The following is a 15,082-nucleotide window of genomic DNA, read 5'->3' as shown; positions in this document are numbered from 1 at the left end:
TCCTCGGGCTGTGGTTGCTCCTTGGGCAGTTGTGGTAGCACCTGCTCCTCCGTTGGTAGCAGGGCCTCTGGTGGGTGCTGTTCACAGCTGTGGTGGCTCTTCTGGCTGGTGGAGGGAGGTTTCACACACAGTAACTGTTCCCCAGACAGAGCGTGTGGTGATCAGGAGGCCGCTGTTGCTTGAATCTGCTGTGTTGATTTAAAGGCACCAAATACAACACAACAAGGCAGAACGTACCAGGCACTGAACACGAATGTATTTACACTATTAATAACCCCAAATAAAGGTGGCCACCCGAGCAAAGAGAGTTAGGAGATAAGGAAGATAGAAGAAAAGAGAAAGAAGAGAAAAAAGAAAGAAAAAAAGGAGTGCAAAAATGAAATTGGAAAAAGGGAGGGAAAAAAAGAAGAGGAAAAGAGAGAAAAAAAAAAGTAAGAGAGAAAAGAGAATGAAGTATAAAAGGGGAAGAGACTATTTATATGAGGAGAAAACTCCTATAGAACCGCTACTAATCCCAACATATTACAGCAACAGATTCCTGGAGATGAATACAAACTACCAACAACCAATAATATCAAGCCACGCAAGGGAAAACAGAAGCACCAAAATAACCAGGGGGGGGGGGGGGACAGAAAAATAAAAAGAATAAGCAGAATAACCTCAAAAACAATCCTAAAAATAACCTCAATATACTCGCCAATCAAGCAAACAACAATAAAACAATAGAGCGAGAAAAGAATAAGAAGAAGAAAAAAAAATTTGGATAGTGAAGGAAGATAAGGGAAAGGTGTATAAGGATTTAGAGCAGGGGATTGGACAAAGGATATATAAGTAGGGTGAAATTTTGACAGGGGGTAAAAAGAATAGGGAAAATCTAAAGCTGGAGTAGGGTAAGAGAAACAGGACAACAAAAGGGAAAAAGTGGGGAAAAGGGTTTTAGCACAGAGGCAAAATTGAGGTAGAGAGAAATGTTGCTAAAGGGACGATGAGAATAGAATGGAGAGCAATAGTCCCAAAATAAAATAAAGACAAAATAAAATGACACTTTAAAAAATGGTAAAATGGTAGCAATAATAATACTAGTTAAAAATAAAAATGTAGTAATTGAAAGGATAAAATCAGGTGGTGGGAAAAAAAAAGAGGAAAAAAAAAAAAGAAAGGAAAAAAAAGTTTTCTTAATTAAAAGGTGAAAAAGTAATTTAAAAAAAATAAAAATAAAAATGTGCAGTAATGCAGGTGCTTCAGATCTTCTACTCTTCTTTTTGGCACGCCCGGAATTCAGGAGAATGTTGAATTTCCCTCTGATACACTGTTCCTCCGTGTTGTAAGCCACAGTCCTGATTTTAAGGCAGGCTGTATTGGTCTCCCATACTGCCTTATCTGTATTTACAGAAGAGTCAATTCGTGGCTCTGCCTCTGGGTGGCAGTGTGTCTGGATTGACCTCCAAGGCTATATGTCCTCTCTGACCAGGAGTTCTCTATTGTACCTGAACCAGCTCCGCCCAGAGCTGGCTCCCCGGGCGCCACTCCCAGCTCTGTTTCCCAGGCTCCCCAAAAACAATCTTCCCCTACAGGCTCCGCTAGCGACCCCAACTGGGCAATCCCATGCACTGGGCTCAACAATCAAACTCACAGATTTAAGAGGAAGTGTGTAAACAAGAGCCTGGGAAGCTGTGCGAACTCGCAGGGCTCCACCTTCCAGAACTGCGCGGAGTCTCTGTGCGCGCTCTGGCCCCTGGCACCAAGTAGCAGGCCGGCTGGAAGATTCTGAGGCTGCCCCTTTGCATCCAGTCCAACTATGGGCTTATTTATAGTGTTACCTTCTGTGAGCAGCCCTGCGGGAGCCCTTCCCACTTGCGGGTCACGCTGGCCTCAATGGGCGCAGACTTTGTGGGGCGCAGATTTCCCCCCCGTGCACACGCGCGTTCCTCGCTCCAACCTGAATTGCAAACCGCACCTTTTGGGGGGGTCTAACCTTTCAGTGGAGGGAAGCAGGTCTCCTCTGAGTTCATGCAGTCGCGCTGCTTGAGAGCCGTTGCCTCCGGGTTAGTAGCAGATCTCTGGATGCGGATAACAGCTGCTCAAGATGGCGCGGTCTCGCCGCTGAGCTGGCGCCCAGGGGGAGGTTTCAGCCTCAATCTCTAACCATCCCCATTTTCTAGGAGTTCTTTGTCTTTCCTGGCTGCAGACTGTTTCTCAGCTGAATCTCCTCTCTTTGTTCGGGCTGTATGTTACCCGTTTCAGCTGCTTGGCCTTATCTGCTCCGGGACAAAGCACCAACACGTCCGTCTAAACCTCCGCCATTTTCTGATCTATCCCCATCAAATTTCTTAATAGTATTACTCCTTCGGGAATGCCGTGTCATAAATTCAAATTGAAAGTGGGTGCAATCATCATGCTATTGAGAAATCTCAATAGTAAATGGGGTCTTTGTAATGGTACCAGATTTATTATCAAAAGATTACGACCTAACATTATCGAAGCTGAAGTATTAACAGGATCTGCAGAGGGAGAGGCTGTTCTGATTCCAAGAATTAATTTGTCCCCATCTGACACTGGCCTCCCATTTAAATTGATTCGATGATGGTTTCCCGTGATGCCAGCATTTATAATGACTATTAATAAATCACAAGGACAAACTCTAGACAGAGTAGGCATATTCCTACCTAAACCCGTTTTTGCACACGGTCAGTTATATGTTGCTTTCTCTCGAGTTTGAAGAGCATGTGATGTTACAGTTAAAGTTCTAAATACTTCATCACAAGAGAAATTAGTCAAGCACTCTGAAAGTGTTTTCACTCTTAATGTGGTTTACAGGGAGATATTAGAATAAGTTTAATCACTTTATCAGTCATTGTTTGCATCACTGTTGTTTTTATATCATGTTTTTGTTGTTTTTATATCATGCCTCTGTTGTTATATCCTTTGTTACTGTTTACTTATTAATAAATTTATATATTATTTTCATATACATTTTACTAATTTCCTTTCATCTCTCACACTTCTATTATAGAGAAAGGGCAAATAGCAATATTAAAATATCTCCGCTAATTAATTCCTTTTTAAAAAATTATATTTTTTTGATTTTTTACAGAGAGGAAGGGAGAGGGATAGAGAGTGAGAAACATCGATCAGAGAGAAACATCGATCAGCTGCCTCCTGCACACTTCCCAGTGGGGATGTGCCTGCAACCAAGGTACATGCCCTTGACCGGAATTGAACCTGGGACCCTTGAGTCCGCAGGCCGATGCTCTATCCACTGAGCCAAACTGGTTAGGGCAATTAATTCCCTTTTAATGTGCATGAATTTTGTGCACTGGGCTAACTAGTACTATAATAAGTTTGCACAGTGACAGATTACTAGACTTAGTGTACTGATCACATCTGTAAGGTATATAAATGTCAAATCACTATTGTATACCTAAAACACATATAATACTGTATACCAACTGTACTTAAAAAATAAAAAATATCACCCCCATAATTCTCTTCCTAGTCAAAAATATCTTTCAAAATTTAAGGTAAAATAGAACTTTTCTCAAATAAACAAAAACTGAAAGTATTCATATAGCTCACTTCTATTATAAGAACTTTTTAAAAAATCCTCAACCAGGTATAATTTTTCCATTGATTTTTAGAGAGTGAATGGGAGAGGAAGGGAGGGGAGAGAAGCGGCGGAGACATTGATTGGTTGGTTGCCTCCCAGGTCTGGGGATCAAACCTGCAACCCAGGTACAGGCCCTTGACCCAGAATCAAACCCTCGACCCTTTGGTCAGAGTGCTGATGCTCTTATCATGGAGGCAAACTAGTCAGGGCTATTATAAGACCTTTTAGAGGAAGTTTTAATTGCTATATAGATAATGGACTACCCAGAATAAAAACAATAGTGATGTACTGTTTCTCAATAAGTCATGTAAAATGTATGACAAAATTAACACAAAGGATGGGAAAGAGTACTTAATTGTGAACAATTTTAAGATTCTTATACACATGGAACAGTGAAATACTGTTAAAGATTAACTATGATAATTTAAAGACTTCTGGGGTAGCCGAAACCGGTTTGGCTCAGTGGATAGAGCGTCGGCCTGCGGACTGAAAGGTCCCAGGTTCGATTCCGGTCAAGGGCATGTACCTGGGTTGCGGGCACATCCCCAGTAGGAGGTGTGCAGGAGGCGGCTGATCGATGTTTCTCTCTCATCGATGTTTCTAACTCTCTATCTCTCTCCCTTCCTCTCTGTAAAAAATCAATAAAATATATTAAAAAAAAAAAAAAAAAAAAAAGACTTCTGGGGTAAGCCCTAGGGCAGTGATGGTGAATCTTTTGAGCTCGGCGTGTCAGCATTTTGAAAAACCCTAACTTAACTCTGGTGCCGTGTCACATATAGAAATTTTTTGATATTTGCAACCATAGTAAAACAAAGACTTATATTTTTGATATTTATTTTATATATTTAAAAGCCATTTAACAAAGAAAAATCAACGAAAAAAATGAGTTCACGTGTCACCTCTGACATGCGTGTCATAGGTTCGCCATCACTGCCCTAGGGTAACCTCTGAAAATATTTGAATGATAAACAAAAAAGCCAATATTAAGGAAAAACTGTATAAAAATACTCATTAACATAGAAGAAGGCACACTAAGGGAAAATTGAAAGTAAAAGACAGATGGAAAACAATATTTTTTAGAAAACAAGTAGGAAGTTGATAGTTATGAATGTAACCATATCAGTAACTCTATTAAATGTAAATTATGTAAAAATATTAGTTAAACTACAAACTGTAAAATTGATTTCAAAAATAAAAAGCAGGCTCTATTGACTGTCAAACTTCAGAGGGAAGGCACGAAGAGGGTGGGTGGGAAGAAAGCAACCAGTGAACTTGTATGCATATATGCATAACCCTTAGACACAGACAATAGGGTAGTGAAGGCCTGGAGTGGGGGACAGGGGTGGGATGGAAGAGGTCAATGGGGAAAAAAGGAGGACATATGTAATACTTTCAACAATAAAGATATAAATAAATAAATAAATAAATAAATAAATAAATAAAATACAGCATCATTCCTATGAAAGTTAAAAAAACAGTTTTATTATTGTTGTTTTAAAAATATATAGAGATAAGTTTAAAGAAAAGGAAGGATATATTCCAACTAAAAAGGCCTGTGCTCTTCATTTTATCCACTGAGCCACACCAGCCAGGGTGTGCTCTTCATTTTAAAAGATTTATTTGGTCACAGGCATGATGAATTTTGACTACCAATGGTTTAATGAGTATAGTTTAAATACTGTTTAAAATGCCTGTAATTAATCTACTACAAAATTTACTATAAGAAGATTTTAAATTGGTTCTGTTTTAATGTATCACTGTGTGCAACCATTTGTTTAAAACCAACAAAAAGAATAAAATAATCTGAAAACTGAAAAAAAAAAGAAGAAAAGGAAGGACAAATAAATATCATTAAAATCCTAATATAAAGAAAGCCAGAGTAAGGAGCTGAAAATGTTTAATTGGATGTGATAGTGATGTAAAAACTTATATCATTCTTAACTACATTTTTTTGAATTGAAAATATGAGAAAATTAACTTTGCCCATGATATAATTACAGGACAGGATGGATATAATATAATCCCATTGAAAGAAGTGATTAATGAACACTGAGCAATTCAATACTTATAATCAATCTAATTTAGAAAAAAATAGACTAGCAATATAAAAACAATTTGGAGTCTCATCTTTCTTTTTTTTAAATTTTTTTACTGATTAAGTTATTACATGTATGTCCTTATCTCCACATTACCCCCCATCCTCCCCACTCATGCCCTCACCCCCATTGTCTGTGTCCATTGGTTAGGCCTATGGAGTCCCATCTTTCATAGTCTGATCCTCCTGCTTAGAACAACTACGAGAGCTGGACACAAACCAAACCAAAACAAAATCACCTATTGAGGGCAATGGAGAATAAAGATAGTGACCCTTTATTTGACCACGATCCTAAAAAAGAAGAAACCCTAAAGGAGGTAATTTTGGCATTTGGGCCACTTTTCTCATATAGACAAGTTTTTGAAAGAAGCAGTTCAAAGTCTTAGTAGTTGAACAAAAATTTTAACACACTTATGGGGAAAAAAAAGTTCAGGGGCTAAAAGGGAGGAAGCACTTAGAAAAACCTCATGATTCAAGGCGGGACTCTGTAGAATTACACCCGAGAGTAGTGGTGAACCAGAAAATTACTAGCTCTATCACCTTGACTGCATTATGTCATGTAGTATTCTAATGCCTATCAAAAGCAAACATAATTGCACTTAAAGAATATAAGCAAATGGTCTCAGTAAAGTTAATTTGCAAATTAAATACAGAAAAATATATAAATACAAAATATTAAAATTCTCAGAATAACTCAAGTAAGAAACATATGACTTCAACATGGAACAGTAAACACTGTTACTGAAAAAAAATTAAGAAAAATTAAAGAGCTATATGCGATATTTATAGTTTGGAAGTCACAATCTTGAGGGAGATTTATAGATGCAGTATAACTCCAAATACAATAGATCTATAAATTCCATTCCTTGCCAAAACCACAACAAATTGTTTTTAACTTGTATATTAGCAAACTAATTCTAAAATCTAAACAACTGCAAAGAATCAAGAATAGCTTAAACTTTCTTGAAAAAAGGGACAAGGTTGGAAAGACCTTACTCAACAAGATATTCATATTATTTTTTAAAATATGTTTTTTATTGATATTTAGAGAGACAGGAAGGGAGAGAGGGATAGAGAGATAGAAACACTGATGAGAGAGGAACATCATCGATCGGCTGCCTCCTGCACAACCCTACAATGGGGATCGAGCCTGCCAACTGGGCATGTACCCTGACCGGGAATCAAACTTGTGACCTCTTGGTTTCTGGGTCAAAGCTCAACTGCTGAGCCACACCAGCCGGGCAAGATATTCATCTTAATTAAACACTATAAGTAAATATGGCATTCTGGCACAAGGATAGACAAACAGACAAATGTGGTGCAACTGATTGCTAAACAAGAATATAGTATATAGGGATACTTGATTTGTGACAAAAGTGGCAGAGCATGGGGGAAAGAAGAGTGTTTTTTTCATATAAATGGTGCTGGGTCATCTTGACATCATATTATTCCCATCCTCATTAAATTCACAAAACTTAATTCCAGATGCAAGATTCACCTAAGTATAAAAATCAAGAAGGTAAGGTAGGAAAAATGTAGGCTAAGTTATCACCTACAACAGAAAAAGCACTAACAAACAAAACTAGATAAACTGTTTCATTAAAATTTACAATTTCCATTATCAAAACAGATCATATAGATAATGATAAGAAAAGCACAAAATAGGAGATTAGATAGATAGATAGACAGATAGATGATAGACAGATTGACAGATACAATAATCATTAAAGGGCTCAATTTAAAAATACATAAAGATCCTTTAAAATTAATAAAAAGAAGATAAGTAACTGCATTTTTTAATCAAAAAAGGATTTCAACAGGTAAATTACAAAAGAGGAAAATGAAAGACCAATAAATATATAAGAGAGTGCTCAACTTCATTAATCATCAGGAAAATGCAAACTAAAAATACAATGGAACACCATTGTACTTCTACCAAAATGGCGCAAATGTAAGATTGATAATACTAAGCATTGTTAAAGATATGAAGAAATATGAACTCTCATATGCTTCTGCTGAGTAAACTTACCTAGCCACTTTAGAAAACCAAGTGGCATTATTTAATAGAATTGAACTTGCATAAACACTATGAATCAGAAATACTACTCCATGTTATTTACCCAAAAGGTATACATACAAATGTGAAATCCTACTAAGAGTAATGTACAAGTAGCACTGCTATGTAAAACATAGCATTATTTATAATGGCCCCAAACTAGAAAATTCCAATGACTATCATTAGTGAGATAGATTAATAAATTCTAATATTTTGTAATTTTATTCCCACAAAGGAATAAAAATGGAATAAAAATAAACTTTTGCTATATACATCATGGATGAATCTCATAAACATAATGTTGAACAAAAGAAGCCAGAGACAAAAGAATACATACTGTACAATCCCATTTATATAAAATTCAAAAAATACAAAACTAACCTAGTATTAAAAGTGAGGGTAGTGAATCTGAAGGGGAGCAAGAACAGTGTCAAGAAAAGGAGCACAATGTTGGGCTATACTAATAACATTCTACTTTTGGATTTCGGTGATGGTAACATAAGTGTGTTCATTTGTTCATTGAGCTTTTACACTCTGCATTTGTGTAATACTTGAATTAAAAATGTGAATACAAACTTGTACCTACGTGTGTGTGTGTGTGTGTGTGTGTGTGTTTGCGCGCGCGCGGTATTTAACTCCAAGAATGTGGGCCAGTCTCTTCTAGGAATGCTCTTTGACATGCTACTAAAACAGTGGTTCTCAACCTTGGCTGCACATTAGAATCACCTGGGAATCTTTTTAAAATCCTGATTTCTGGGCCCCATCCTCCGGAAATTCTGTTTCTTTGTTATGGGGTGGGGCCACAACATTAGTAACAAAGAAACAGAATTTTCGGAGGATGAGGCCCAGAAATCAGAATTTTAAAAAGATTCCCAGGTGATTCTAATGTGCAGCCAAGGCTGAGAACCACTGTACTAAAACAAAGGGGGCCGAATACAAGGTAACAGGAGAAGATTTGACTGTGGGTGCTGGACATATAGCACAATATAAGATCTTGTAACATAGAAAGCCATATGTTCATGTTGACCAATATCACTCCAATCAATTTATTATTTTTTTTTAACAATTAAGATTTTTAGAGAGAGGAAGGGAGAGGAAGAAAGAGAAACATCTATGTGAGAGGGAGACATCGATTGGCTGCCTTCTGCCAGGGACTGAGCCCACAATCTAGGAATGTGCCCTGACCTGGAATCTAATAGGCAACCTTTCAGTGCATGGGATGACACCCAACTAACTGAGCCACACTGGCTAGAGCTAAAAATATTTTTACCTATATTAATTACAATAAAAAAGTGTTTGGTTATTCAAGTTCCAATTATATATGTTAACCTATAATTTAAAAGTTTATTTTGAAAGTCTATATTTAAACTTTTCTTCATCATCCCAAAGATGCCCAATTTTATCATTTGTGTATGATTTTTATTTTATTGGATATTGTAACATGCTATATGACAATGGATTATATATTCAGTACAGTCAATGTCTGAAAAGTATTCAAGATCTCTGGATCCTGAAATATGATAACAGATTTCTGTATAATGAATAACAAGGTAAAAGCATTAAAACAATGCAATTATGAAATGTAGTCACAATACATAATACCATTCTCAAAAATTCTTAGCTATACCTTTGTGTTCATTGTGTACTGTTTCACTGTGTTTGAAAGGGCAGGGAGGGAGTAAAATAAGTAAAACACCAAACAAATTGTAATGTATACCTCATGTTTTCAGCCGAGTCTTCTGGCATTGGAGCAACAGTTTGTACAGCTGGAAGGTTTTTGCTGGTAGCACCATTTACAAAACTAGAAGAGGAGGAAGAGGACGAGGACCCTGAATCCACTGCACCTGTTTCCAAAATAATAATTTTTAACCTTAGACATAAATTCATTTAACAAAATAATTTTCATTACATTATTGCTATCTGATTTTGAAGAATTACTCATCTAAATTCCAAAACAGATTTTAACAATTAAAAAATCATTGGCTATTATTACACTAATAACTTTATAATTATAGTTAATATGTTGCATTAAATCCCAGTTGATTTACTAATATTAATCTAACAAAACTACATATTACAAATGGGGTCTAAATAAAAAACATCAACAAATGAAAATAATTTTAGATAAAGTGGGACTGATAAAACCATGCAAAGTTAGATGTGGAAAATTTATCTGTTTTATGGTTATGCTGTAATATTTTTAGTTTCCATCATCTAAGATATAATTAACAATAAAGTGTCTGAGTATAAATTTGTGGCACTAGAGCACCAAATGCTTATTTTGATAGAATGATTATATAAAAAGGGCTATAATGAGTATAACTATACCTGATTTTAAAATGAGTTCTCAATGATATGAAGATGCCATTTTAGAACAGACTTTTCTATAATTCATAAGTATATGAAATAGCTGTGGAGTTGAGAGACATCTAGTGTTCCTAAATATTATTTTATCTTCTATTAATTCCCATAAAACAGGATTGCTTCCTGGGATTTCCACTTTTAATACATAAAGCATCTCTGTACCAAAATATAGGCTATCCCCCAAAAATGTATACATACTTCAACAGCTGATAATTCACTTAATTTTCATTCCTTTTCACGTTTAACAGATTTGAAATAATGGGTAAAGCCAGACTAAGCTTTGAACAAAGAAAATTTATCCCAAAGTGCCACTAGACTTTTTTTTATAGGGATACATAAAAGTTAAATTTTATGGAACAAAACCAGCAACAGTCGATGAATTAAGGGCACACAAATAACGAAAGAAATTATTCTTGATGTTTGCGATTCCATTACTTAACTTTATCAGCAGTTCCTGGACTAGAATGTTCATCAGTTTTAAAATAGGCATTGACAAAAAATTTTATTCATTTCTGTAGATTCTTTTAAATTCTGAAAATGAACTGTATATTAATAAACACTGACTTTATAATCATTCAAAGTGTGTATACATTTTTTGGGACACCTCATATAAACTGGATAATGGGAACCATTTAGATTGGCCCACAAAATGTGTGTGCACATTTTGTAAGGCAACAAAACCTCTAAGGAGGGAGTTTATTACTTACACTAGAGGTCTGATGCGAAAATCATGCACTGGGGGAGGGAAGGGTCCTTTAACCCGGCCTGCACCCTCTCGCAGTTCGGGACCCCTCAGAGGATGTCCAACATCCCTCTTGCAGTCCGGAGCTCTCACAGTCCAGGACCCCTCGCTCCTTACCGTCTGCCTGCAGCGGAGGTGGGAGAGGGTCCCCCACTGCCACTGCGCTCGCCAGCTGTGAGCTCGGCTTCTGGCTGAGCGGCACTCCCCCTGTGGGAGCTCACTGACCACCAGGGGGCAGCTCCTGCATTAAGCATCTGCCCCCTGGTGGTCACTGTGCATCATAGTGACTGATGGTTCTGCTGTTCGGTTGATTTGCATATTAGGGTCTTTTTATATAGGATTTTATTTTTCATTATAATATTATATACTTCATACTATCAGACCTCTTGTTACCATCACTTCCTATATCTCTTATTAATTCTTAAAATAGACATTGGAAAATAACTTGTTTCATATAAAGATAAAAAGCTGATTTAATTTTTCATTTGCCTATATTTTAAAAATAAGGACTTATTTAATAAATACCAAATGCAGATTTTTTCTACTACATTGGCACATTGGCATATGTTAAATACCTTTAACACATTTTCTGGTATATATTTGGTAAAATAAAAACATTTGTATTCCTATATCTAGAAAGAAAAATGAATATAAAGAGTAAGATTGTAAACAGAATACAAAAATTTTATATAAAGTCTTCAGAAAAGCCAAATGTATTTATTTATAATACAGGTAAATCAAAGATGTTATGTTCTTTAGCACAATGCCATCAATGATGTTTATTTGTTCATATAAATATCAGAGTACATTCTACTTACTATAACCCCACAAACGTGTTGCTCATGATATGTCACTCTGGTGGTATGATAAACAACATAGATACAGAAAGCACAAAGAGCTATGAAATTAATAATCTAAGTAATGATAATAGATGGAAAAGTTCAAGGCTATACAGTTTGGAGAAGAGAAGGCTACTATAATCAGGGAAGAAAAGTCATGGATCATCTTGCGCTGTATAAATACCTAAAATGGAATCACAAAGATTTGTGTAAGGATTTATTTAGCTATTAATCAATAGGAACATTTCTGGAAATTTACCAAAAATTTTTTAAAAGGCTATTTTAGTCAGGCTTTTAAAATTTGTAGTGATTTGGAATTGTCTGTCCCTAGAATCATTAGAAAAATGTTGGACAATGAATTGGAAACAATTGTAATCTAGGTATATATACTAATTCAATGTGATACAATGATTCTTAGTCACATGCATTTTTTTATCAAGTTGAAGATCTTACATATCATCAAGGTTCTTAGTGGTGCTCTGCCTTCCCTTAGAGGAGTTAGCAAAAAAATATAGATTAGGATTCAACCAGTAAATGTCATGAAATCTAGTTTCTGTCACTAACATATTTAGTACACCTTGTTATTCTTGATAAAATGTACTACTTTTTTACATATTAAACTTCAGTGTTCAAATTACCATTGGTTTTGCTCCCCAAATACCTTTCAGCAATCTGATTTCACTCTGAAAGTAAGTAGTACTATGTTTTGAGAAGACTCAAAACCACAATTACTAAGTGTCCTCTCAAATGACCATGAAAAAATATACCCTAGAATTAGACAAATTCTGAAAGGTAGTAATATAAGGTAGAATCTTCTTAAAGATTAAGATAACCTTAAGTGATCAGGGTATTTTATTTTTAATATCAAATACACACAAAAATGAAGATACAGAAAACAAGAAGAAAAAGATGAGATATCACAAAAATATATAAGGACGATACCTGTTGTATTAATCATACTTTTTGGTGTAGCTCCAGTAGCAGCAAATATATTAGAAGTGCTGCCTGTTGGCAGCCCACTTCCAGCTGCAGTGGCTCCCACAGTGGTTACAGCTAAACTACCTGGAGGTGGCTTCTTCACAGGCACCACGACACTCCTGCAAAGAAAGAAATGATAGGAAATAATAAACAAGGTTTTGATGAATTGTAATCCTACCATGGCAGATACATATAGACAAGATATTATTTTCTTTTCTTTCTTTTCCCTTGCTTTAAAACTCCTGAGCACAACTTCATTGTTGAAAACAATATGGATACTAAGTATATTGTAAAGTGTATTCACTACTATAATTCATGTAGCAAACATTTATACAGAACTGAAGTTTTCAAACATTTCTCAAGATGGCATGTGGGCTATAATCATGAATTTGGGAAAATGTGTGCTCAAGTTAGAATATTTTCCATACGCACACTGTGTTTTTGTTTTTTGCAAAATATACATAAAATGTCTATCTTACCTACATTTTATTCTCCATCTGTAAAATAGTCATAAGAACTTTGAAAACCAAATTCTAAGTCTTCTTCACAGTAAAGCAAAAAATTAAACCAAGAACTCTTATACTAAATAAGTTTATATTTTTATTTTTATGAACAAAATTGAATTATTTATCATAGTAGGAATGTAATGAAAAAGAACTAAGACTACACTAGACATTTGGTGAAAATCTATTAGCTTTTAGGCCTTGACTTTTTGAACATAGGAGCTGAGTATTTTCTTCCATATTTCTTTAGCATATTTAAATGAATTTCACACAAAAAAGACTGAATGTGACATTGTGCTAACCTTAAATTATAAATGAGTAGGAATATTAGTTAATTTAAAAGATAAAGAAATTATTTTTCTAACGCAATACCAGGTATCATTATTTCTTTGCAGGAGGATATATTCTTCTCAAAGTCTATAGCACTGCTACTTCATTTAATGCATACTTTCAAGAACACATTGAACTTATTTATCTAGAACAATGATTTTCCATCTTTTTCATCTCATGGCACACATAAACTAATTACTAAAATTCTACGGCCCACCAAAAATATGTTATATATTTTGCCAATCTGACAAAAATTAGGTATAATTTTGCTTCATTCACATCAGACAGCTATTGTTGTGTTGGCTGTTGTCATTTTTTAATTTGACAACCTAAGGGAAAAGAGGCTAATTCCCTGACTAAACAATCAGGTATTGCATGTTTTAAAAATTCTTGCAACACACCGGTGTATCTCAGCACACCAGCTGAAAAATCACTGATCTTGAAATTAGATGTTTTAAGCTCAAGTGTAATGCTTGAAAACTGGTGATGGAGAGTGCAAAATATCCAATCTAAATTAGATCTTTAAGTGTACCTATATTTTACAATTTTCCCATTAAAAAGCTCTACTTCAAAAAATCTGTATCAATGGCTCATGCTCAAATAAGTTTATGACTTAAACTTTCTTAATGCCAATACTTTTATTAATGTCATCAATGACTTCTTCAATGTTTAAAGTCTAAATTTGTAAAACTTAGTATTCTTAATTTTAGGAATTATTATTTAATTATTATTAAATATTATTAATTATTATTCTTTAATTTTTATAACCAAAGGTTATAATCTTGAAAATTTGACATGTGCCAAAAAATTTTCTTCATGACTTATGGGTACTTGGTTCTTTTCTTTTTATGGGTATATTCAAATTCATTACACTCAACCCTGAACTCTCAACTATTTATTAAACTATCCAAATCACATATTATGTTTTCATCCCTTCATTGGCCATTGTTTATCTAATTACTTCATTTATACCATTGAGAGGCAATATGACATAGAAAGAATATAGGATGCGGACTTAGAAAATTAAGTCATTAGAACTAAATCACTCTCAAGCTATGTGATCTTAAATTTGTTTATCACTGTAAAAATGGCAAGATGAATACCACTTATGTCACATATAAGGGGGGAGATTAAAGACTATTTAAAAGGACTTTGTCAAGTATGAGTTATCTTATAAATGTTAATTGTTACCACTGTCTAAACTGAAATAATTATCTGCCTTTAAGATACACAGTATCAAGTTATAATGAGCTACATAAAGATCAATTCAAAAAAGAAAAAATGTAATTTGGGGTTTATCTTCTCTAAATGCCAAAACTAATGTTGAGATGCACTATTTCACTGTCTACCTAGAAAGAAAACAAAATTACCAAGTCCTGAAAATAAGTCATTAGTGAAACTATAATACTTTTTGTCTACATCTCTCATTAATATCTTTATGGATAAAATAAAGAAACACAGGCTGATTAACAGTGCTGTGATACAAATTTACAGATGGTAGAAACACTACTACCAAAAATTTCTGATTAACAGATCATTACCAACTTTGGGCAAAAACTCTCTCTGTA

At 34.9% G+C, this 15,082-nt stretch overlaps 1 protein-coding gene across 5 annotated transcripts in view; it reads right to left on the bottom strand.

The window, feature by feature from the left end:
• NBEA (neurobeachin) overlaps window positions 1–15,082 on the bottom strand; it is a 975,192-nt gene that overhangs the window by 597,754 nt on the left and 362,356 nt on the right. For 4 of the 5 annotated variants that reach the window (XM_070409180.1, XM_070409183.1, XM_070409179.1 and 1 more), the window contains 2 exons: window positions 12,646–12,800; window positions 9,476–9,602 (listed from right to left, as the gene is read on the bottom strand). In XM_070409180.1, coding sequence (XP_070265281.1) covers window positions 9,476–9,602; window positions 12,646–12,800 — 282 coding nt within the window. The remainder of the gene's footprint in view (window positions 1–9,475; window positions 9,603–12,645; window positions 12,801–15,082) is intronic. The other variant, XM_070409181.1, reaches the window with a different exon arrangement.

The sequence above is a fragment of the Myotis yumanensis genome, unplaced genomic scaffold, assembly GCF_028538775.1.
Source record: "Myotis yumanensis isolate MYYU_CA2020_CCGP unplaced genomic scaffold, mMyoYum1.0.hap1 SCAF_3, whole genome shotgun sequence".
Lineage (NCBI taxonomy): Eukaryota > Metazoa > Chordata > Mammalia > Chiroptera > Vespertilionidae > Myotis > Myotis yumanensis.
The sequence above is the reverse complement of the archived record's forward strand: the minus strand, read 5'-3'. Positions and strand labels throughout refer to the sequence as shown.